The sequence below is a fragment of the Antedon bifida genome, chromosome 3 (assembly GCF_963402885.1).
Source record: "Antedon bifida chromosome 3, ecAntBifi1.1, whole genome shotgun sequence".
Classification (NCBI taxonomy): Eukaryota; Metazoa; Echinodermata; class Crinoidea; order Comatulida; family Antedonidae; genus Antedon; species Antedon bifida.
Window position 1 is genome coordinate 6,716,545 of NC_136228.1, and position 27,397 is coordinate 6,743,941.

Sequence of the window (27,397 nt, forward strand, 5' to 3'; positions counted from 1 at the left end):
TCGAACAGACTCTTACTTTCGACTACACGATGGTAGAACCGCGTAGGAGAGATCAATATCGCGCCCTGCTAAATTGACTTCTCGCTCACAGATGTTCATATATTGTCACGAATAACCTTATATATACAATTGCGTTTTAAAGCATAAGTTTATGACTCAATGTACTATAATATCACACACGACTCAGAATTATTTTATTAGCTTCAAATATTGTACTATAGGCTATACTAGTGCCATGACAACGTCGACGCGGAAATACGTCACCATATTCACACAATACATTCAACACCTGCACAAAAGATAAAGTTTACCATTCAATACAAAATAAATTCACTCAGTTTGAAGCTATGTTTAAAACGAGAAAACAATTAACGTAGGCTGTACTCACCGAAAAACAATCATTTTTGTTGGTGTCGTCACCGCCTGGAAATAGAGGAATTAAAACGAATACCCAAGTAAATAGGCCTACATATCACACCTAATAACAAACATTCGTGTTCGTGTCGTCACCGTCTGGAAATAAAAGAATTAAAACGTACATGCCATCCCTGGAACACGTGAAATTCCATGCAAATATGGTCACCTGTTACGTAATGAATATGTTGTATGTTTTACGTTTTGTAGGATCAACGTACGTGGATTTAAAAAGAAACAAAGCAAATAAATGAGTTACGATATTTATGGTTTGTATCTAACTAATAATATTGGAATAATGGGATTTCTTAATGCGTACCTTTTAGTATTATTTTTAAACGTTCCTCACATTTGTTCCTTGATACTCTGACCGCTACTAAGGATCACGCACACAGTCTCGATGTACAGTAAGTAAAATAGGTTATAAATGGTACGTAACATTCGATTATTTTTTTTAACGAGTATTTTATACAGTCCAATCCTTCCTTCGTGAGATTCCTATTCAGGTGACACCCTTATTGAACACTTTCCGTGGATTGAATGAGGGGATATTTAACTGTACAGACAATCCTTATACTTAAGGGGATATCAAGGGGGTACTGTGATGGGTCCTAATAGGGGTTCTACTGTATGTTCCAGCATGGAGGTATAATAATACCTCCATGATGAAACACGCATTAAAAATACTCACTTTTAGATACTTCGTGTTTTCGAATCATGAAAAGCACGTCTCTCTATGTAAATCCACATTTTGTGCAAGAATTACTTGTGTAACAATTATAAGGTGTCTAATACACCAATACAGGTCCTACTTGCAATTAATGTTATTGTATTTTAAAAAAAACAACCATTTATTCATTAAGTATATATTTGTTTATTAAAAAAGGTTTATTAAATATTTGAAAAAGTTTACATATTTCAATTCACTATTTAATATTATATAAATACTGAGTATGATTACATTTTATACATGAATACACATCTATTGTATAGTTTTATTAAATAAATATAGTTTTATTATTAGTTTTACAATGTACACAACTATCATATAGAATTGACTGCAGTTCGATTATATTTTATTTAATAAAACATTTTATGATTTATTAAAATAATAATAATAGTAGAATAACAATGTTTTGTCTATTTACATATGACTAATTAAAATACAAAAATATATTTTATATAGATACAAATATAAATGATATAATACATTTGTTGTTAAAATAATGTTTATAAAATAGTCCCTATAATAATGTATGCATACTATAAGTATTACGTACTGCAATGACAATCTAAAAAAAGGACTCATTTCAAGTCTCAAGCCTGGCAAGAATACAAACATCTTGACATTTATAATCACCCCTAAATAGACTACCCTCTATCGCGTAAATGTCACAAAAGACTTTACAATACTGATTCTTTGCATATTACTGTTCATATAAATAGTGGATGTGTTGTCCATGTAAAAGTGTCTATCTAAAAGTAACCATTACGATTGTTCTGGGAAAATCTACCACGTTGTTGTCGGTAATCGTCACTGCTCGTATCTGACGCATACTCCTGAAAATCACAAAAACATTATTATATTCATATGGATGAGAAAACACAGTTATGAAAGAGAAGCCTTGCATCGTCATATTAAGCTTGGTTCCTGCTAGGACGTACAGCAAGCGAGTTGACCAATGACGACCGACAGTTAGAATAGTCCATCGCGTATGATTGGTCAAATTACTTATGTTGGGCTTGCATCGTAATATACGGTTTTAAAATCGCTGTGTCATGCATATTAACCACTATTTAAGCTTGGTTGCAGCTAGGACGCAACGCAAGCGAGTTGACCAATGACAACCAACAGTTTGAATAATCCATCGCTTGTGATTGGTCAAATTACTTGTGTTGCGCTTGCATCGTAATAGACTGTTTCAAAATCGCTGTATCATGCATAGTAACCACTATTTAAGTTTGGTTGCAGATAGGACGTAACGCAAGCGAGTTAGAATAATCCATCGCTTGTGATTGGTCAAATTACTTGCGTTGCGCCTAAATCCTTGTGTTGCGTCCTTTTATACTCGACAGTGATGAGGAAAATGAAAAGAAGGTGGAGAGATAATATCAAGAGATTTTCCGAGTACTGCGAACTGGTCGATTGCTTCAGTGAAGAGGAATGGAAAATGTTTCTCGAGGAGGGTTACATCAACAGTGGGTGCATACATAACATGTGATGACGATGATGTTGATGATGTTGGTGATGATGATGATGCTGATTATTATTATGACTCACTGTAGCAGACTGTAAACGTATTGCTGTACAACTGATGAAAGATCATGAATACTCAAAAGTTCCCTATTATACAATTCAATATTAAAATGAGTTGCTAAAAAGGAGTCTAGGCCTACCTCATAAGAGCTGGCTTCATTCCCTGTTACAACATATGGCCGCATGAATTGGTCTGATGAGACTGAATCATATTCTCTTGGCCGATTTGGTCTATTCGAAGTCTACAATATAGACAAAATAATAGTTATAATCTTGCTAATACTCATTAGGTTGAAATCACATGTTAAAACAATCTGGATGGACAACCCATGTGAGGATTACGCAACACCTTGACTGCTTGTGTCAAATAAACAAATGAAATGAAAATATTAAGAGGACAATCCCAATAAACGACCGAGGGACAAAATCTATTGGCAATCCCCATTCAGTCAGAGCACACCTCTATTAGTGGATACTTTGTAGAGTCCTGAATGTGTCCTCTTAATGGAGGTTCAACTGTATCTCAAAACTTACATTGAAATACGTCGAATTCCTGATTCCAGTTGCTAAATGAGCCATTCTATCTGTATCACTTCTATAACCTTCGGCGTAAGAAGACATCGAGAGTCTGTCATCATCTCTCTCGGGTAACCGAAGACCGGCTGCCGGATTTGAAACAAACCGACCTTTGAATATTTCCTGTCTTCGTTTACGAATGATGAAAACAAAACAAGTGAGTAAGAAAAGAACGAGGAGAAGGAAGAAGACTGTGACGACGATGACGATAACTGCTACCGGCACTGGTTCGGCTATGAAAATAAAATGAATTGAATGAAAACAATAATAATAAATAAGATGAAGACGTCCTGTACTTCTCCTCTGTTACAAGTCTACAAATACGTTCCGTTATACGTTATCAAGTATAAGCAATAATTGATAGATGCATATTTTGTGGTATAAACAAAAAATGGGATCTGGGTTTCTGGGTAGTCTAAAAATTAAATTCACTTACTCTCTTTTTCACATTGATCTCCGCTATAGTCTTCCATACACCTGTATTTAAAAGACATTTTTGCAAATTTACTTAATTGTTGAATAATTAAATTGCACCAAGTCGTCAATTGATGACGACTATGACAAAATTGTGTCCTGGGTTCACACAAATTGTAAGATCTCTAAGTAAATGCAGTAACGTTTCATTTTGCAATGAAGATACTTACAGGCATTCTCTTGTACTTTCAACAACTGAACAATTTCCGCGATTGTTACAGTAGGAGTTATCACAATTTTCACATGCATCACCATTAAATCCATCAAAACAACTGAATAAATAACAATATGTATGTGAATAATCTGTTATGTCACTCATAATTGAAACAATAGATTGTTTTCAGGAACAGTTATATTGGAGTAATTTACTATCCTATCATTTATTTCGTCATTAACAAATAGGCCGTCAGACAATAAAAGAGAACAAGGTAAGGAGTAAATCAATGTGGCAGGATCACCTAAAACAACAGTCGATTGGCTCTCCATAAAGAAACAGCAGTACTTACAAAATGTTAAATATAAAATATTTAAAAACGTTACATGCATTTTTGCAAGTTAAATTGCATTTCAAATAATGCAGTACAACACAAACCTGCATACAATTTCTTCTAATGTACTAACAGAGCAGTTTCCATTTTCGTTGCAGCTTGAACTTGTACAGTCAATTGGAAGGTCTGAAATACAGAATAGTAGTAAGTATATCTGATTCTCGGCGGTTCTAATACTAATCCAATACCAAACAGAGGTATCAAACATACTTTCAAAACAATCATCTTAACGATTTTTCAAAATAACCAAAGCAAATATGTTTACATAACTTTTGTCTTAAAAGTCCATTCCAGAGATAAAAAGAACAGTTTCGGATAAATAGCCTAAAGACTCACATTTTAAGAACATCACATCTTTACTATCTCAACTTACTGTACAATTACCTCAACATTCATAAATAAATAAATAAATACAATGGTAAAACATATAATATAGTATACCATTAATAGAGGATCTTGCAAGAAGAAATGGCCGCTTGTCACGTAACACCCAACTTAAGCAATCATGACAGATTGCCTACCTAAGCATCGTTCAAATTTTAGTCTCCTCATAATTCAACCTTCCAAACAGTGGCGTAACCAGAGGCCTGAGGCCTCTGGTTTAGGAACTGTGGCCTTCCAACGCTGGAGGCATTGGGCGTTTTTAGCCTTTTACGGCATATTATTTTAATGTCTGTTTTTTCCTCTGGGCACTGCTCATGGGCCCCTGTAAGCTCTGGGGCCCCTGGGTTTAGCCAGTGAGCGCTCATAGCCGTTACACTTCCAAAACTATCAGTACTTACTATACACAACCGCTTCATAGTTCATATCTACTCCTATACTGAATCCATCAGGTGTCGAAAGAACACTGTCAACTGTACTGTTCAACAGCATTGTTAGAAGTTCTTCTGCCTCATGCTGAGTAATATTAAAGAAATCTAACTGGTATACAACAATTATACTACCACTCTTGTACCCAAGTATCGAACTTCCGAAAAACGTATCCCCAAGAAGTTGTTGGTAGAAGTAGTCGATCTAGAACGAATACCAATGTATGTTTGTTACAATGTTCAAATATTTACTGTTATGTTACAGCAATGTTTCTGATATTATTGTTGTTATACAACATCAGTGTTAACGATTCTTAGCAGTATCATTAATAGTAGTAAACTGAAATTTAATTCAATTCCGTTTAAAATTACTCAAAGATTGAGAAGAATGATGACAAAATGACAAAACCATGGACAAAACACTAAAATCATGTGCATAAACATAAAATGCCATGATAAATTAATTATAAGTATTAGTTACATTGTTAAAATAAATACAGTTCTTTAGAGAGGCATATATTCAATGGTTCATGCATTTAATCTTTATGCGCAACGCAAGCGTTTTGACCAATGACAAGCGACAGTTCGAATAATCCATCGCTTGTGATTGGTAACCTAACTTACGCGGCGTTACGTCTTTGTGTTGCGTCTCTAGTGGAAACCAAGCATTAGAGAGACTACCTATTTAGAAACATTTTTTGGGGGCGGTAAATGGATTTCAAATATAATATCCAATATTCTATCTCTTGAATAGAGTACCATTTTAAGGTATGCATACTTACAATTGTAGTAAAAGTATTGGAATACTCTATATACAATGCTGATGTAGGATCTTCAAGATCTGGTGTAAACTCTACTTCAGATCCATTCAATGTAACGGCAAGAATTTCACCACGGTAGGATAAAGCAACTATATGCAAGACAATATGATGTTATCTAACATTCAATTTAATTCAACATTTTTTTCCATCATTTATTTCAAGATATTCATGATTCAAGAAATTGTATTGGTCCAAATCATTTCAACCAAAATCAACATATGTACATTTACTAAACAAATAAAACAACAAATTGTATTAAGAGAAATCAAAAGCTTGGGAATCGTCATAGACAGCAACAGTTTGTTCTTTTTGCATTAGTATTCTATGAAAACAAATTGATTTGTGAGGGTCCCTAATGATCAGCTTCGGTTGGATGGACCACCCTCGTAAAATATTGTTGAAATAAATAAAATAAAATTGGGAGCTGAACAAATAGTCTTTTGAAATTACCGCAATTATATTGTTTAAACATCTCGTTAAGCGTTGCATGTCTGGAGTATACGTAAAAAAATGTAATACATACCTGAACATTGAGTGTTTACTGGTACATATCCCGCTACACAATCACAGCTGTAGGCCCCATCTGTGTTTACACACACTCCGTTAGTGCCACATATATCAGGGTCTGTACATTCGTCATTATCTATCAAATAGAAGTATGTTATAGGCTAACTTTAATACTTAGAAACATAGGCCTACTAATAGGATTTGTCACTCTTGCTTGCTAGTTTCCCATTTCTACTCAGATAAAGAAAAATAATTTTATTTATGTTGTTTATAGTTTTGATTGCATTTTAACTTACCTGAACACACGTTATCTACAAGGCTATAACCAACTGCGCATGTACAGGTGTAATTACCCTCTGTATTGTTACACACTGTGTTGACGCCACACACCTCAGGCATAGTGGTACATTCGTCAATATCTTGAAAAGAAAAATACACAGTAATGCTTGGAAATTAATTATGTAAAAGTAGTTACTTATTAGTGTGATAATGCAATTACGAAGAGAAATTTATGTAATCACTAGGATTTAGGACAACAATATTTTAATAAAAAACAGCTGAACATACCTGAACATATATTATTTACTTGTACATATCCAGCTACACAATCACAGATGTAGGCCCCATCTGTGTTTACACACACTTCGTTAGTACCACATATATCAGGATCAGTGCATTCGTCATTATCTAAATTAGAGAGGTAGTATAGTTATATGCTACAGTAACCGTTATACACATGTAGGGTAACTATTTATTGTAATGTAATAATTACTTTCGTATACACATATTTTATAATACAATTATTTTGAAATAAGTTATGGTATAGTAATCTCAACTACAACAACTTGTACTCTAAAAATTTGATTTGTCACATCAACAAGTGAACTTACCTGAGCAAATGTCCTCTACAAGGCTATAACCAACTTCGCATGCACAGGTGTAACTACCCTCTGTATTGCTACACACTGTGTTGACACTGCATACTTCAGGCATAATGGTACATTCGTCAATATCTTTAAAAAAGTGTTTTTAATTTTATGATACAATACAGTTACAGTATTTTAGTAATATATTTATCATAGGGCACACATTGGTGTTTTTCTTCTTTCTTCTTTTCTTGTCTTACGTATGAAAAAATGGATAGATAAAAAAAATCTTGACTAAAATATGATTTCATGAAAACAGAAGTTCCATGTATATATTTGGTTATTATCTGTAAATATTGAATTTTTGTTGTAATGAAGTCATGAAATTAAATGATTGAAAAATAGTGAAGTACAGTATAATAAAGGCATGTACGAAACGAGACAAAATAGCCTACTGCATATAACACCATCTTACCGACACATTCTCCTCCCTCTACGCTCATATAACCTGTTGTTTCACACAAGCAGATGTAACTACCCATCGTGTTCTGGCATGTGGTGACCTCTGGACACAGGCCATCGACCAGACATTCATTAATATCTGAAAAACAACATTGTAATTGTACAAAATGTAGGCCTAACAATAATAAGTGAAATTTAAAAAAAATACATTATGGTCTACCTTCAACTGTGCACGTGTTCAGCCTCTTTATATTATCATTGTTTTAATCAATCAAATATAGTATCTTTTACTAAAACATTAGAGATTCCTTGATGTTCACAACATGCGCTCTAAAGCTTTGTCTACAAACTTTATGTGACAAAAATATGAGCCCATATATGGACATGATGATGTCATATCACTACCATATCTGGGCATATCACTACCATATTTGGACAGAGCTTAAAAGAAACAATTATAGTCACATCATAGAGCAGTTATAACGCACATTGCAGATTGGAATATAAACGTGTACCATTCAACAACCTAGAACGTCTCACAAATTGATATTTAAAATCTCTAATCGTTAAATGGTAGAACACAATGCATGGTAGGCCAACATGATACAAAATCGACCAATCGAATGGCAATAATATACTTCAGGTGTGTAAAGCTCTGTCAAACTATGAAACTAGTTTGACAAAAATATTTGGGCACATTACATTTCGTTGTCACATAAAGTGTAGAAAGAGCTTTAGGTATGAAACATCACTTACCGCTACATGCATCCTGTGCTTCGTTGATTTCAAATCCATTAAAACATGAACTACAAACAAACATGTCATTTCCTGTGGATTCACAAACTTCGAAAAACCTTTCTGTGCAGTCATCAGTACCATCAAAACAACGGTCGATTACTGGAAAAGAAAATGGACAATAGTGGTTTAAATAGAAATTGTAGATTTGTGTTCTTTTATGTATTATTAATTTATGTATATATTTTTTTTCTTTTTCGTATTTAATGTTATATCTTGGTGTGGGTCAAACTTAAAGTTTTTCTTCTGACTTTATGACTCTCCCCCCACATGATTACTTCATTGTATTTATTATCGAGTATGTTATATATTGTGGAAATAAAATAAAATTGAAATTGAATAGACAGGCACTATATAGGTAGGTTTCCCTATTGAGGAATACTCAGGCATGGCAGCACAAGCACTATATATGTAGGTTCCTTATTGAGCAACAAAACATTCTCAAAATGGTTACAAAAGCAGGCAATCAAATTCCAAGGATACACTTAGGATACACTACCCCTTTCGCACCACTTCAGAGTTTACATACACCGAGGCGTAAAAATATATATTTGTTTACACCATGGTGTGTGGTTTTTCTAGGCTAAATAGTGTTATATTTACTTGGCTCGGAAACGTCTGTAACATTGGTGAATATTTTACTGTCTGGTGGTAGAATATCATTATCTCGTCCTGTTAGACCGTCAAGGAACGCTTGCAATAACTGGGAATTGGTAATGTTTAATGTTACGTTAAATGTTACAATAAATGTTGCCCGTATGCCATCAGGTGCACTTGAGAATCCAGTGGTTTCTGTGCCATAGTACTGATTTGCATATACACTCATTCTAAACAAATCGTCCATCTGTAGAAATGTAAAAGAACAGGTGTTTAAAGGATGAATATGTTGTGATATGATACAATATTTATAGATATACCAAAAACTGGATTAAAAAACAGGACAATTATTTGCCTGGAAAAATGTAATTTAAAGCAAAAATACTTAAATTGTCTGTAAGACAATGGTTTTTGGTTTATATTAACTGTTTCTTTTGTCTTTTTATAAGTAAAATAATAGTTTTTTTGGGAACAATACACTGATCATACAACTTTCACCTCTTCTAAAGTGGCCCCTATCGAGTGCTTCCACCAAAACGGCACTCATTCACGTCACTTGTGACTTGTCCAGGGCCTAAGATAGACCCATACACCAGCTAACACACCACTCAGATAAACTGGACCTCAAGTTTTATGCCCTTATCCGAGACTTTAACCATATTGTTTATTATTCTTACAACAGAGACACATACTTGTTCAGGCCCTATCGTTAAGACTAAATACATGTAGCACCATACTTACATTCATGGAAATAGCTGTACCAACTTCATCAGCGTTCAATGAATCAAAGAACATGCTTGCTTGCAAGCCTTGAATGTATTCAAAATCAATAGCCATATTCTTTGCGTTGGCCTCTGTAAATTCAAAAGTCCAAATACAAATTCAACATTGAAAAGAAGGAGGTTTATGCCTACTCGAAAAAAGCACAAACCTAGCCTAGGCTGGTTTAGAGTGAACGCCGTGTTTGGCAAGAAAGGTTTTCAAAAGTTTTGTAGACTATTTAAACTTCGGCAAACTAACTTGCAGAAGTTATATATTATGCACTTCTTTTAAAAACTAGTTAAATAAAAGTCGGGCAACATTAATTCTGAATAAGAGAACAGAAAAATCAAGTTGAAATTAAACAAACATATAGGCCTATTGATATGTTATTTACAACTATTACCTGTACATTGTCCACTTATGTTGAAGAAGTTTGTTTGACATGTGCAGTAAAAAGCGCCCTCGTTGTTGACACATCGCTCATTTTTGTCTGTATCACAAGGATTCACCATCTGTCTACATTCATTAATGTCTAAAATAAACAATAAATATTATGTAAATACGCACAAATACCAGTAAACAAAATCATCTGGATAACTAGTGTATGTAGAAACATACCTTTTTGATAGTATTCTGGTGTATTCATATTTACTAAAGGGGACGCCTTCAGGATCCAAAACCAAGTGTCCGTTAATAGGTGTATGATTTACTAAGGTGTTCTCTGAAGGAGTAGTGAAAACTGTAGTGTTAAAGTTCTGTCTACACTATCAAACTTTATGTGAACAATACGTGATGTGTCTATATGGACATAATGATGTCATATTACTACTATACTTGGACATATCAATTTGGGCACGTCATACTTTTTTGTCAAACTAGTTTGATAGTGTAGACAGAGCTAAAATATATTTTCCCCCTCATTCGTTTTACGAAAAAGTGTCTCTTTTAGTAGTATCTTATATTTTTCAAAGGATGGGTTACTCTATAAACACAGGACAATGATATTATTGGACGTTTACATTTATTAAAGGTTTATGAACTCTCTTACCTGAACAATTAAAGCCATTTCCTTCAAAACCTTCAATACATGTACACGTATATGAACCATCTGTATTTGTACACACAGCTTCGTTAGAACACGAATCAGTGTTATACGCACACTCGTCGGAATCTTATAGAAACATTGAATAAAACATTAAAAATAATCATTACAATAGTTGTATATATTCAATTACATTTTTTACTCTATATATATTTAAATATATTTCTTTATAAAGTTTACGGCAGTTTTGAGACTTGGACTAAAAAGAGATTCAATATATACACTCCTAATTGTGTAATAACAAATGTATCTTGCTTCTTTAGCAACTTTAAGTTGACCCAAAGTCAAGTCATAAAACTGTCTACCAAAAGTACACAATGTGTCGAGGAATGAGCGAGGAAGCACGCCCCAACTTCTCCGCGTACGTACAATGAATTAACATTTTCTTAGGTGGTGAGTCGTCTTCGTAAAGCTCTCATAGAGGAAATCAATTACCTTGGCATTGCCCCATTCTCGCGTTTCCTCCTTCAGCACTAAAATAGCCATCATTACAAGAACACGTGTAAGATCCCTCAGTGTTTATACAGAGAGCATTTGTATCACAATTATCAGTACCATCCGTACATTCATTGACATCTTAAAATAAAACAATGCAACATTTTTGATAAGAGAATAATTTAGAAATTGCTTACACTATGTTTTTATGGTTCTTCCTAGTCTGGGTTCCACGGAGTTTTGACTTTGACAGATAAATATTTTGGCACATATGGCGTTTCATACGTATACTACTTGAGCTAGAAGGGACCCGATTTCAGGTTCAGACAAACACCGAAAAGCCTCGAAATAACTACAGACTTGGAGCAAGTTTAGGTTCTCCCATACAATTAAGCTCTTTCCAGCTGGGACACTGAATGTACAGAATTATGTGACTTTATGTTTTTGTCGAAATTACTGCTGCACTGTTTTTTTAAATTTGTTTTTGTCGTCATTTTAACAGAAAATAAAGTATCGTTTTATTCTCACCAGTACAATCACGACCAGATCCTTCAAAACCCATATTACAATCACATGTGTAAGATCCATTGTTATCTGTACAGCTGGCTAACTCATGACAATCGTCAAGTTGTTCAACACATTCATCTATATTTACACAACTTATAAATCCGTCACCACGGTAACCATCGTTGCAAGTACATATGTATGATCCATCTGTGTCTTGACATGTAGCGTTTACGTTACAAGGATATATTATCGAATTCATACATTCATCGATGTCTAGAATAAAAATATTCATTTCAAAGACAATACATAAGTTCTTTTTCTCTCTTTTAAATGGCAAATTGCCAAGGATAACCATAAGCGAATTCATTCACTATCATTTTTAAAAGTGGCAATCCTGTTCAAAAGACAAACACACGATGCTCTACATAAACAAATTCAGTAACAAGTCTTTAGGTGTAGGCCTATGTTATAATAAAACAAATCCTGAAATCTGAGGATTTTAACCAAGGATTGGTAGTTAAAGCTCTGTCATCTACACTATAAAACTATTTTGACAAAAAAGTGTGATGTGCCTAAAATGGTAGTGATATGCACAGATATGGTATTGATGTGACATCATCATGTCCATACATGGGCATATCACATTTTTGTTGTCACATAAGTTTGATAGTGTAGATAGAGCTTAAAAATAGAACTACAAAATATAGCAAATAAATAAAGTATTTGCTTACCGATACAATCGTCTGCTCCATCAGAGGTGTAACCGCCAAGACATTCACATGTATAGGATCCTTCAGTATTGTTGCACACGGCACGGCTATTGCACGTATCAATTTGCAAACATTCATTCACATCTGTATGTGTAAAGTTAATAGTTTATTCTAATCAATTAAAAATGCAGTATATATATTCTTATGCCTACTGGATATATGCCTTTCGTTTGTGCAATTTGATATATATTTCTTGTAGTTTTATTGTCTTTTATTGTCCTAATTATGCCAAGCAAAATGAATTTCCAATTAAAGTGGTCCAATCAAAATTTCTTGAATCTTGAATCTTTCTGCTCCAGTCACTAAAAAGGTTTTCGAAGTATTTTTTACTATCCCTATTTTCGTGAATCAAATTTCTTACCAACACACATGATTTCATTCCCAGAGAATCCTGATTTACAGACACATCTGTAACCTCCCTCTTGATTCATACACTCAGCATTATCAGTGCAGTTATACAGTTCTGGTGACGCACATTCATTGATATCTGAAGAAGAAGAAGAAGAAGAAGAAGAGTGAGCATAATGCATAGCAGTGATTGAAAGAAATATTACCTTTTCAGTTACAGACCAAAATGACATATTATAGACCACACAATACATACAGTAGAAGCCCACTTAATGGGACAATTTCTGGACCTAAAAAAGTGTCACATTATAGGAGTGTATCTTAGCATATTGTCTCTCTCACGAGAAAGTTGGTTCTTAATCCACTGTCTATTACGTTTCGTTTTAGGCCTTTATTCAAACTTCAGTTAGAAATCATAAGAAATGTTTTTAAACATGCTCTTCTTCTGTACAAAATCCACACATTTCAATGTGGAATTACACTAGAATGTTAATGTTCTTTAGGCCACAACTAATTTTAAATATGTATCAAACACTACCTGTGCAGTTTTCTCCAGTAAATCCATCAAGACAATTGCATCTGTACGTTCCTGGCTCATTGATGCATTCAGAGTTTGCGACACATATACTACTATCAAGACATTCATCAACATCTGTTTGAAATTTAAATATTATTTTATAAAAGCTGAATATAATCATCAAAATCTTTATTGCATAACCTGATAGCTGATATCGGAATATACATGCATCTAAATTTATCTGTTTTAACTTTGGTATGGATTAATCTACCCGATATGTGAATATAGTATTGAAATAATGGTATAATGTTTAAAATCCCAATTATATAACCAGATAGCTGAAAATGCATGTTTCTAAATCTATTTAGAGATCCAGTCACTGATACCCACAGAATTGTCAGTAATTTGCCTTTGGCTTTGTATCTAAATATATTGTTATAACTTGGGGATGGAGTACCTGATATGATATGATCGTTATAACTTGGGTTGGAGTAACTTATATGATATGATCTTATTAATAAATTGAACAATAACATGCCTTGACAAGATCGAAGGTCGGATGCCAGGTCATAACCACTGCTACAAGAGCAAGTGTAACTACCATCAACATCAACACAAACATCCTCACAAGCATTGTCTGTAGTATTACACTCATTTATATCTGAAAAACAAATTAATAAATAAATTAATAAATAAATTAAACAAATTTAAAGCTGTTATGTATTATAGCAGTTTTTAGCATTGTATACTCTGATTTGATCACAAATGTATTCTTATTTTATTAATGTTTAATCATTTATTTCAAACAAATATGTACATATAGATGTACATTTGGCGACAACTTTTATTACAGTGCGACAATTTCTAAATTGAAAAAGTGCGACAACTTTGTTACAAAGTGCGACAACTTTGTTACAAAGTGCGACAGGTATTACAAAGTGCGACAACTTTGTTACAAAGTGCGACAACTTTGTTACAAAGTGCGACAGGTATTACAAAGTGCGACAACTTTGTTACAAAGTGCGACAGGTAATACAAAGTGCGACAATTATTACAAAGTGCGACGCAATAAACGTACAACAGAATACAAACTAAGTAACATGTGTTAAGCATTGTATATACTATCAAACTTTGTGACAACAAAATGTGATGTGCCCGTATATGGATATACTCATGTCATATCACTACCATATTTGGGCATACCACTACCATATTTAGGCACACTTTTTTTTGTCAAACTAGTTTGATAGTATAGACACAGCTTTACAATATCTTTCCTACAAACTAAACATACTTTGACAAGTTGTTCCATTAATAAGTTCATAGCCACTATTACAGAAACATGTAGCATTGCCGTTAACAAACACACAAGTAGCTGACGTGTCGCAGGAGTTGGTATGAGCACATGACATTCCGTCCACAACTGAAAATAATGATAATTGTTAGCTTTTGACATTGTCGTTCGTGACAAATGCCTACCAACATAGGCTACACACATAAATGTATATATATATATACAGATCCTGTCAAATGACAATAACTTCAGCTAATTGATATGGTACATATTATTTAACATTGAGTATTTATGAAATATAAAACTCAACAAAGTTAATCATCTATCGGTATTGGAAACTACTTCCAGTGTATTAGATAGTAATTTTCTTGTTGAGGTAACTAACCTGTACAGGAGTATTCATCATTTGCAAGCTCGAAGCCTGGAAAACATGAGCAAGTATATGAGCCATCTGTGTTTTGACAATTTTGACTACATTCATCAATACCAATTTCACATTCATCTACATCTAAAATAAAGATATAAAGGACATTATTTTGTTAACCCTTTTACAAAAGATGGGCTTATTAAAAAGCAGCAAAACATAAATTTAATAGTGAATGTTTTTAGGTTCTACCGATGAATGTATAAAATATTGGCTAGACAGCGAATTCCAATGTTCTACCAGTACTTTCTGATCGTTATGGTAGGTCTAGTCAAAAGCTTAATATAAATGTACCTGTACATGTGACACCATCTCCCATGTATCCACTATTGCAATCGCAGCTAAATGTTCCTGGCAGGTTTGTACAGTTCCCATTGGATGAACAAGGACTAACTTCACTTGCAGTACATTCATTAATATCTAGAAAAAGAAATAAATACACAATTACACTTCACCAAAATAGCAGGTTTTAGTACTCGAACCAAGGACCTATGGTTTGGAAGATAAGCATCAACGCCCACGAAGCTCGACTTAACCTTTATTATATAAAACTACAAAATGAACAGTATTGAACGGTATTGGGGACTGCATGCACTAGTAAATACACTAAATATCTTTACAAGATTAAAGGGTCTTTCACACCTGTTCGGCACGGTTCCGGTCCGGCGAATCTAATGTCAATTTTCACGACGCTCCACCGGCTATGCGCCAATTGATATTCGCGTAGCCGAATGAAAACGGAACATTGACGTTTGCTTTGCCAGCGCCGGGCCGAACCGTGCCGGAACAGGTATGAAAGACTCTTAAAGCCTGGAGTATTTTACAAGACAAATAGAAACACAGTCACAGTATATACCTGTACAAACAGCTCCTTCTCTCAGATAATTGTTGATGCATCGGCAGTTATAGAACGGGACAGCATTAATGCATTCCTCGAACTCAGGACAAATGTCAGGTGTCTCTACACATTCATCAGTATCTAGAATGAATCAAAGTAAATAATGGAATACAACAACTTTTTAAAACCATGTTTTTTCAAATAATATTTCATATAACACTATGTACTCGATACCTGAAAGCAGTAGTTCAACTTACCAAAACAAGCCCGACCGTCGCCATCATACCCATCCATACATGTGCAAGTATAACTGCCAAATATATTGGTACAATTTGCATTCGGATGACAGTCTGCGATTTCGTCCGTACATTCATCAATGTCATTACAATGTGTGCCGTTACCAGTAAAACCGGATTTACATTGGCATCGGTAAGAACCAACCTGATTAATGCAATCTGCATTCGTGTCACAATCATCTAGATCCTGACGACACTCATCCGTATCTGAAATTGAAAATTACGTTAGTTAACACACATTTTAGACTAGGTTAGTAAAAAGATCAATATTTTGATACATATGGCGTTTCATACGTATAATACTGTGCTTATGTAGTATTCAGAAAAAAATCGAAACGCCTACTGGTGGACTAACATAAAAAAAGACAATAACTACCAGGGAATACAGACTTATGGCAAGTCTAAACACACATGTGAAATGTTGTGATACCGCGACTGCCACCCGTCGCTGAGGGTGGAATTGCTGCTTCGTACATTCACACATTTATTGCATTTATTTTAGTTACTGAATCTAGTGTATCCTAATTTCTGAATTATAGTTCCAATTTTACGTACCTTCACAAGTTATTCCTGTTCCTAAATAACCATCACTGCATTCACATACAAATTCACCAATAGTGTTTCGACAACTAGCGAAAATACTACATGGAAATATCCCGGTCTGACATTCATTAATATCTAACAATAATATTAATCAATATTTGTGATCAACAGAAAATAATGAGTTTTGGTATTACACCAAACGTTTTACATTTGATTAAAGATGTATTGTCCCTTTGACTAATTCCAAAACAATTTTTAAAAAAGATTTCGAAAAAAAGTAGGTTATTTTGAAGTATCATAATAGCTATTAACTTTCACCAAAAATTAGTCAAAAAAAAATCATTTAACTGAAATACAGACATTTGTTTGTTCAAAAAATAAGTTTTCGATCAAAACATATCTCATAATGCAACGCGCTTGTTTGGCTACTCTGTATGCATAATCATAAAACTTCCTCGCGATCTGTGTAAAAACACCTTCTCAATCGTGACGAGTTGTAAACAATCCTAATTAACATCATGCATAATGCATACTCGTGGTTTGAAATCTTTGTTTACTTTCGCTCACGAAGATTTTCCAGACGAAATGTAATCAAATTAATTTACCTGTTAATTACGTAAACTTTAATATTACTTTGATATGGCCAATTTAAATTTAGAATATTTTGACCTTCATTTTTTGTGTTTCAAGGGACAATACATCTTTAAAGAATGTAGATAATGCAAGAAACTTGCAAAAGCAGACGACGATATCAATCTCTTAAAGTAATAAAGAATAGATTTAGCCGTTTTCTCTTCCTATAAGCACAGTTATGATTTATGAAGCTGTTGAGACTAAACGTCATTCTGTGTATGTTCGTTGCGTATCGTACAAAAGGAAACTTAATTTCAATGAGATAAGTACTGAATAATTGTCATGATTTCAATTGCTCAAAAATAGCCACAATACCTTCACACGTTACTCCATCGCCATCATAACCTTTATTACATGTACAATTAAAACCTCCACTGGTATTCTCACACGTGGCACTATCATTACAATTATGTGTTTGTCTATCACACTCGTCTATGTCTGAAAAAAGTAAAATAATAATCATATTTTAAGCAGTTCGTTTAAAGATACATTGTATCCTATGGACTAAAAAATAAAAATACATATTCGGAAATAAAAGAAGAAGCACTGATTAGAGAAGTATGAAGAAAGAAGACTGCCACGGACGTACCTGCCAAATGGCAGATGACGCGGTATACAAGGTAGGTTATTATATACCACTAGGGGTCATTTCACAGGAAAGTTTATTATGTATGTAGAGTAGTGCGTATAGTATAAAAAGAAAAATCAATCAATGCAGTAAACACAAAATGTGTCATACTTTACCTAGGCAGTCTCGTTCATTTGGATGCAGCTCATATCCAGACCTACAACTACATGAGTAGCTTCCCAGCGTATTCGTACATAGTTGGTCACAGAATGGGGCACCTTCAACCTGTTCTTGTCCAGCAGTGCATTCGTTGTAGTCTAACATTTTAAATCAAATCAAAGTATTCTAATGAATAGGTAACGTATGTTATGATATTAATTAAAAACATTTAGACAGGAATTAATCACTACTACACCAAGAAAAGCAACATGCGCAATGAACCTCGACCTCTTACCGTAGCAACCGAATCCATCGCCTATTAATCCACTTGGACAGCTCCCACATGTCGCATTCACTTCTGGAGCCATATTGTCTATACAGATAACACCGGTGTGGCAGGGACTTTCCATACAAGCGTCGAAATCTTCAGAACAGTCGAAACCATCCCAGGCCACTGAGCAGACACACTGTACAACCTTTCAATGAATACAACATAATCATCAAGTTATTTGATTGACATAGACTTATTCATAATGAAAAGGATGTGTAATTATATCAACTTTTCATTTTTAATAGTTTCACAAAAATACATCAAAGACTATACTATTGTAAGAGTCAAACCATTCAATTTAGAAGATAACATATTCAATCTAGTCTTCAGCGAGAATTTCTTATATTTGACGTTTGAATGTTTCAGGTAGTATGATAAACAGTTTGCAGCACACCACGTACTGTATGTACTTTCTGGAAGTGGTTTCCGTCAAGAAGCTCAAAAGTTCTTTTAAGAACCACACTTTATATCATATGATAACTTTAAATCAAAGCTTAAGACCTTTATCATCTGCTCGGACTATGATTTTTACTGTGACGATTTCATCCATTGTATTAATGTTGAGCCAATGCGCCATGAGCATCTCTTTTTTAATGTTATAATGTAGCCTAAATCATTACTTACTGCAAACTTGTCATCATTAATGTCATAATCGTCTAGAAGATCATCAAAGTCACACGTTCCGCCATTGATGCAGCTGCATATACGAACTTCCATTGTGAAGCTTGTAGTCTGCGCGGTGTCACTCACATCAAAAGTAATGTTTACTCTTTCAACATTAGTTGGTGTCCACGTAAATAATCCGGCTAAAGTTAAACAGAATGTATGATGGATATATAAAGAAACACTTAAACCCAAAACAGTGATAAAAAGAGACCAGAAAACTGGGTTAATCTCTTACTCGCTCTGAACGATACCCTGGTTTCTTTTAAGTGCACACGAGTCAGATGTGTACACCGAACTTCCAGTTGTATGTCCTATCCGAGAAGACTTGTTCTACCACAATAACTTTGGTTGAGGAGTGGCTTCAATCTGTAGCGATAATTTCTTCTGTGCATTTACATTTATATTATATTCAATATAGATATATAATATTCCGAACCTAATACCTCCATGAGATCTATTTTGGTGGAATAAAGCGTGGTTCTCACTACGACGCAACGCGACGCAGCGACGTATTGACGCAAAATGTTGTATTGCGTAATCACAAGTGGGAACCGACGACGCAATAGTGTTGCAAACATCGCAGGTTTTATTTCACGCAGGTGGGTGAAAACACAATTATTGGAAGGGCATTTTCGTACGTTGCGTAGGTTACGTTACGTTGCGTCGCAAAAGTGGGAACCGACGACGCAACATTGCTGCAACCATCGCTGGTTTGATTTCACGCAGGACAAACACAATATTGGAAGGACTTTTCTTACGTTGCGTCGCAAGTGGAAACCAAGCTTAAATCATCATTGCATTATAATTATAATATATTTACTTGAGCTATCCATGTTAAAATCTGGATATTCCACTTCAGTGGAGTATGTTAACACTTCGTTAGTGTTCTCGTCACTGGCGTTTACTTGCAAGATGACAGTTTCATTTACACGAACATACAACTCATCCTCGCCTATCAATACGGGAACACTGCTTTGATCAATAATGTTGAAAATAACTGGTGGTATGTTCTCTGCAAAGATAATGTGACGTAATTATTACTTAATACAAATCATAACAAGGTATTGAAGATTTGTACCAATCCAAGGTTTCTACCGATGATCAGATGTAAAGTCACTTATTTCCAATAAGGGCAGTAATATGGTAGGCTTGGTGAAATAAACTCAATATTTTGGTGGATTACCACCTATCTGATAGGACAGTGATAAATTTACTATTGGTAATCCTTGACCACATTGCCTAAAGACATAACATAAAAAATAAAATAATATACTATACTCTTTGATGAATAAAGCTCTGTCTACACTATCAAACTTTATATGAAAAAAAAGTGATATTCCCATATATGAACATGATGATGTCATACCACTACTATATTTGGGCATGTCACTACCATTTTGTTTAGCATCTCATTAATTGTTGGGTTTAAATTATATTTGTTTATGTGGGTTTACAATATTTATACATAAGCATTTATATTACAAAAACAAGAAGAAAAAAAAATAAAAGAGAAAATAACATACCTAATGTTTCTGCATCATTGATATTTGATTCTTCAGTAGCTTTGGTACTTTCACCAATAGCTAGATTACCCGTTGCTAAAACATCAAACAAACACTCTTTGTTGTCGGCACATAATGCTTCCCCATCTGATAACAAGTCTGTTCCGGCATTTTGTTCTATCAGTTCATCAAGGAACTTTGGCCTAAAAGCATTATTGTTAAATTCGGCATAACTTTCGTCCTCGGAATACACAAACATTGCCTCTTCTTCTGTCAATCTCCCTGTAGAAAAAAAGGTAACATTCCAAGATTATGCAATGTTTAAATATAAAATAATTTCATGAGGTGAAATAATAATAATAGTTCATTCTTATATAGCGCATATAAGCAAGCTTTCAATGCGCTTTTTTTTGGGGATCAAACACGTATGGAAATATACTCCCATAATAATAATAATAATAATAATAATAATAATGCAGCTAGTAATCAGCGAAAATGTGTGTCTTGATCTAACCGGTACCCATGTTATACACCTGGGTGGAGAGAGGCAAACGTAAGTAAAGTATCTTGCCTAAGGATACAAGCAATGCGGCGCGAATTGGATTTGAACCACGGTCTCACGATCAGTAATCCAACGTCCAACACACTGTACCACACGCACTCATGATGAAAGATGAAATGTTCTGTTGAAAATATAGCCTTTCATCTTTCACCTCATGAAATTGTTCGCACTATTACATTATTTGCATATGTTATTGTTTTTCTTGGGTTGTCCTTTTGGATCTGTCCTGCATTGACATGTTTGTATTTGATTTTCCAATGTCTAGATAAACAGTACAATAACACATAATACGAACATGAGTGGATAGAGACGTATCTAACAACAACCAATAAATAAAGTTGTATAATACTCCGAACTACACAGATAATAATATGAAGGCATAATACTAGAAAGTAACTACAAAACCAATAAAAAAGGCTACTTGTTATATTGCATACTTCATATGCGATATTATTTCCTTAACATGATCTAAATAACAATAAAAAAAAAAACTAAATGAAATCAATCAGCCATTGATTACTTACAGGTATTAGCAAAATCAAATATTTCAGACTCTGATGACGTGTTTGTATCCAGACATAGACTACTTGTTCTATTGCATACTTCATCCGTATTGTTTCCATTCCATACACCTAAATGAAATTGTCAGACTTCGTTTATAAGCACAATGAAGTATAAGATAGTTTATCCGTCCTGAAATCGACGATTTACTCGCTGTTGGATAGGTATGAAAAAAAAGCAAAAAAAAAAAAAGCACCAAGATTCCACATTTAAGGAGGATTAAACCATTCAATCACTACTGTACTTGTTGGTTAACGGTACTGCTTAATTATGCTGTTTCTAAGGGTCTAGTTACGTCAGAGGAAAGACGATGGCCAAAGGCGACGTGGAAAGAGAATGGCAAAGACGGAAAGAAGTGGATAGATGTTGTGGCAGCATGTATTGAGTGACAGTCAGTAACCGAGCGAGAAAATGATCATATACTTTTAAGATATACTGCACGTCTATCTATAGTATATAACTTACCAAATAAGCCCATAGTTTTTCCCATGTACTTCTCATCATACTCTACCAATACATCCAACATTTTCTCAATAATAGAGATTCCAAAGGCTATCCCGGTGCTCCATGAAGCGTAAACTCGCTCACTACTCATTGTCAAGTTGTTTTCCTCTTTTATAAACAAACTAAATGCCGGATCAGCATCCACTGCATACGTTCCTTTTAAAAAAAACACAAATTACAATACCAATATAAGGTCACCAGTAAGACATTTTTTCATTTAATTAAGTACGGTAGTAGGCCTAACTGCAGAATACTTTACCATTTCTTAATGTGTCGACAGTGATCTCAATGGTTTGATTAATCAGGATGCTAATTTCAGTGCCATTGTTGCTCAGTGTGAATTGAACCTATAACATTTGTCATGAAGGTATACATTTTAGTACATTTGTCACATTTAATCTCGTCAACGGTTAAAAACCTAATGGAATAGTCCAAGAAGGTGGACATTGATATGGTAATCCCGTGTCCAGCAAACAGTGGTGAACCCACATAGAGAGGAAACTAAAATACTTTCGTTTATTGTTTTATACACCGGGTTGGTATCCGGCGAGGCTTATTTTTCCTTTCTCATTTCTTTATTTTTTTCATTACAACGAATGATCTTGATGAAAAACAACTTTTGGTGAGTCAGGTGTTTCCCGTGAGAAATAAAGTATATTAATATACTGTTTAATATTAATCTTTTCAACATAATATCTTACATAGGTTTCACTTTCTCCTGTATGCTTTCCAACGAAAGAACTAAATATTGTAGCTTCTGTAGATGGATCAGAGATTGGAGGAGTCATTCGGCATTGCAACTGGAACATTCCATTTTCAACATCGGAGCAAAGAAACTCACCGTTACCATTAAACGTGTATTGGTATCCATCTTGTGTACTTATATGTGGATCACCAAACATCCAAGCTAGAAATATATCAAGAATACAGTAGAAATGTTACTAAGCCCATATAGACAACGCTACCCATTCATTTTCAATACAGAATAACATGGCAAGTAACGTTGGGTTCAGTGGAAACCCGTAGGCCTATGTATCAAGGTTTTGCCCCCATACTAACAAATATATTGTATACAGTACAAAAAATAGCAATGAAATAGCAATGGCAATACATAGCAATGAAATTAACATAATAAAGTACATAATAATAAAGTAAGTAATAAGGAATAGAGAACGAGATGCACGGGTTGAAGAACGTAGATAGTCTAATCCAAACTTGGTTATAATATATGTTATAAAATTGAAAAATGTATTAAAACTTACAAATTCGAGGAGGTCTGTAAAACCAGCAGTTGGCTGGTGGTCTTCGCTCTATATACATTCTGCAAAACCTTGGATTTTTAGCCCAAAAGCAGCAATAGTACCGAGGCATGATGTCCGAGGCTAAACAAGTAGGAGAAAATAAGAATGCGTACAGAATTTATTTCCATACATTGCAAAGTGTGCTTGATCATCTTTCTCCATATAACCACAGTATAAAATGTTTATACATATTATCATTAAATATACTTACTTATATGTTTAGTATACCGTTCACTATTAAATGTAAAACCAAATCCAGAGTAAGCATAACGAATTTCAAAGCTGCTAAAACCAAATCCTCCATAACCTCGAATCAATGAAAAGCTGTACCACCAGTAACAACACTCAGTTCCAGAAAATGCAAAGTTAAAAGTAGCGCTTTGGAAACATATTGCGAAATATCGACCTGCAAAAATTGTTAACAAATTATTTTACAGTTTCTGACCAAAAAGTATTTCTAATGGTTTTTGTCAAATAACTAACATAACCTGAATGCTGTAAAATACTGTATTTAGGCCTACTTAGAAAAACACAATCAAGAGAAAACATTGTCAATCGGAAATATTCTACTATTACATATTGTAGAGCGATTCTAATAACATGATTTTATTTAATGAGTAATTTGTTGGTTTATAAATTAGTTGGTTTATGCACATTCTAATGTAGATGCAGGGTCGATTTCCTGAAAATATTCTTCGTGTTTAACTACACTTTGTTTGGAACAATACAATTATGTAGGACACCTTATTACTGCAGCATATCAGATATATGATTTATCTGTATCGTGCTAAACTTATCATGATAATTAAGTCACAATATTTTGTAAAAAGGTGCATTTTGATTGGAAACATACTGTATGTATATATATATATATATATATTTAATCTTACCAAAATTAAGGTAATATACAACAAGTGAAAATAAACTTGATGAGATTCCATCTTCAGCTAAAACTGCATTAATGCTCTCACTTCTCCCCGGACCAAAGGCGTTGAGAGAAATGCGAGGAACATAGTTGTATCTGTTGTCTCTCAGTACTTGTAACAGTCCACAAGGGCATGTTCCGAGACCAATAGTGCTGAAAAGGGTCATTTTATCCTCGTTATACCAGTCTAAACAACGCTTATTCCCATTGATTGTATAGGCTGTATTTGATTCAAAACGCACCACATATTGCCCTTTTCTATCAGTATTACCCAAAATTTGATCTGGTCGATATTCATTTAGCTGGAAATTTTGACGTCCATATCCTCTAATGTTGTAACCAATAAGAGAATTTGGTGTACTCTCTAAAGACGGATCCCACTTCATGCTTTGCTCTTCAAACAAGAATATCCCAAAGGTGTAGAGTCCATCAGTAATAAGAATTGCTTGAAACGTGTTTCGCTATTAAAATAAAAAGGTGTAAGCTATAAGTTGGCTAGATATAAGGAGACTTTGTATTTTGCAGATATACAGCCCCTGGCTTTTGAACCCCAAGTGGCCCTCCAACGCTGGGTGTTTTTAAGCCCTTTTGACATATTTGTTTCCCTCTGGACACTGCCCAGGGCCTCCATAAGATCAGGAGCCCCTGGGTTTAGCCAGCAGGTATTCATAGCCGTTACGCCACTGTATTTAAGTTCACTGTACAGTATGTCTGATAAAATTTGATTAACTGCAGTATGTAGGCCATACTCAATAGTGTTTTGGTGATTGATTGCACCGTGAAAATGTGGCAAGGAAGGAAGCTCATTCCAATGTCTCTGCATGCGGACAATAAATTAAACTTTACAGTTTTTGGTAAAAAGAGAGCTTATAATCTAATGTATAATGTAAATTTAGTTACTTCAATATAAAAGATAGATATACGTGATTTGCCAATTTGTTTCAAATTCTAAGGATGCGAGATAATAAGAATGATTAAGTATAATTGATAGCTCTTGATTTGAGATGTTTCAACTAGTACTATAAATTACAAAACATTATTTCAAAAAAGATATACGTGATTTGCCAATTAGTTTCAAATTCTAAGGATGCGAGATAATAAGGATGATTAAGTATAATTGATAGCTCTTGATTTGAGATGTTTCAACTAGTACTATAAATTACAAAACATTATTTCAAAATACTTACATATTCCAAATTTGGATCAGACGGAAACTGGGAAATTTGATACCATGTAACCTTTAAAGCCCATGAAGGTGCGAAGTCTGAAGGAATGGTTGAGGTGTAGATTTTGTTCAATGTCACAAGTGCATCAGCAAAAAAGGAATTTCTTTCATCTGTGTACTCCTATTAGTGATAGAAGAAATACTTTTTTATCTAACAGATATTGAAAAAACGTATAATAATACATAGAAACATCACGACATAGCGGTTAAAATATAGATTTAAATTACTATTTCATGTAAATAAAGTTAATACATTCTGTTTGGAAAGTGCCTCCCTTCAGAATTTTAATTGTAAATTTTGATGACATCTTGGCTACTTGGCATATAATTGAATGAATAGTACTATAGAGTGGGGGGAGAGAGAAAGCGTGTATAGTTGTTGCTATTGTATGCATCCATACAATATGAGGTATTAAAATGACCGGAATTGTACTGGGATGGTTGTAATGTAAAATATAAAGATACCTGATAAAAGACATCGTTAATATCATCACTAATCAAGTATCCTTTACTCCAGAAAGGTGAAATGATGTTAAGTTGATCAGAACTAACAAACCCATTTAAGGGAGGTCTGGGATAAGTTACCACAACAGCATCGTTATCTTGCAACACAAAGTTTCCATTTTGAGTGAACTATTAAGAAAAGAAAGGCAATATTTGTTTTATTTACTGAGTATTTATTGCAGGTAAGGAACATACAACCATCCAATAAAACAACAGCAGAAGCAGTAGGTTATACCATGGTTATACGTCATCATCTGGATACAATGCTAATATACAATTCGTAGGTAAGTGATGCAGAAAACATGAACTATTCATTTATAGTCTTATTGAAAAGATACATTAAGCTCTGTCTACACCATCAAATGTTATGTGACAAAAAAAAATGTGATGTGCTCATATATGGACATGATGATGTCATATCACTACCATATATTGGGCACATCACACTTCTTTTTTTCCAACTAGTTATTGCCTTTTTTTATGTTAATATTCCAGTTGGAATTTCGATTTTTGCCTATAAAACATGTATGGATCACCAAGTGTGCCAAATGTTTAACTTTTTCATTATCTAGACTTCAATTAGTGGTAGAGAAAGAAAGTTGGTGCCCATGTAACTGCATGCTATTAAAAAAATGGTACGTGATTTAGAATCACACTTAGAGTATTGCCCTAATCAAACAAAGCTACATTATTAATGATATTTGTTTACTTACATAGCAATTTGATAAAAATTGTCTTCCAAATGCAATTCCTGTTGCTGGTGAGAATGGTCTAGAAACATAGTCACCAATAGTCTTAAAGTTGTTTTCAGACGATGCAAGCAAGCTACTATCACCAGCTCTTTCACCATAGGCAAAGTACAGTAGTTCTAAAATATTAAATAAAACAACAATAATGTTGAAATTTCGCATGTCGAAATTATATAAAGTGTGGGCTTTTTTTTTTTGCTGAAAAGAACTGTTGAGCTTTTGACGTTATCAATTCATGGTGACAT

The 27,397-nt window shown here is 34.1% G+C and overlaps 1 protein-coding gene across 1 annotated transcript; it reads right to left on the reverse strand.

The window, feature by feature from the left end:
- Window positions 1–1,311: 1,311 nt before the first annotated feature.
- Window positions 1,312–27,314, reverse strand: LOC144836993 (uncharacterized). The gene is made up of 46 exons (XM_078691959.1): window positions 27,117–27,314; window positions 26,365–26,532; window positions 25,862–26,020; window positions 24,640–25,135; window positions 23,961–24,155; window positions 23,711–23,830; window positions 23,150–23,355; window positions 22,708–22,795; window positions 22,410–22,604; window positions 21,908–22,015; window positions 20,843–21,103; window positions 20,140–20,331; window positions 19,278–19,459; window positions 18,618–18,798; window positions 18,340–18,480; window positions 17,911–18,033; window positions 16,975–17,097; window positions 16,381–16,626; window positions 16,142–16,264; window positions 15,580–15,705; window positions 15,247–15,369; window positions 14,862–14,990; window positions 14,106–14,228; window positions 13,589–13,702; window positions 13,064–13,189; window positions 12,664–12,786; window positions 11,954–12,205; window positions 11,426–11,566; window positions 10,937–11,059; window positions 10,292–10,420; window positions 9,868–9,980; window positions 9,133–9,373; window positions 8,491–8,631; window positions 7,748–7,873; window positions 7,297–7,419; window positions 6,974–7,093; window positions 6,703–6,825; window positions 6,423–6,542; window positions 5,861–5,988; window positions 5,052–5,283; window positions 4,314–4,395; window positions 3,892–3,993; window positions 3,684–3,724; window positions 3,206–3,480; window positions 2,812–2,913; window positions 1,312–1,974 (listed from the first exon to the last, which is right to left on the reverse strand). Exons 1-46 carry the CDS (start codon window positions 27,312–27,314, stop codon window positions 1,891–1,893), a joined length of 7,167 nt encoding a protein of 2,388 aa, XP_078548085.1. The 3' UTR covers window positions 1,312–1,890.
- Window positions 27,315–27,397: the final 83 nt, after the last annotated feature.

Coding starts and splice junctions, on each gene's coding strand:
- LOC144836993 (XM_078691959.1), bottom strand. CDS start 27,314: ATGCGAAATTTCAACATTATTGTTGTTTTATTTAATATTTTAGAACTA. Junction 23,831..23,960: donor ACGGTATACTAAACATATAA/GTAAGTATATTT, acceptor CTACTTGTTTAG/CCTCGGACATCATGCCTCGG. Junction 7,874..8,490: donor AGCACAGGATGCATGTAGCG/GTAAGTGATGTT, acceptor GTTGTTTTTCAG/ATATTAATGAATGTCTGGTC.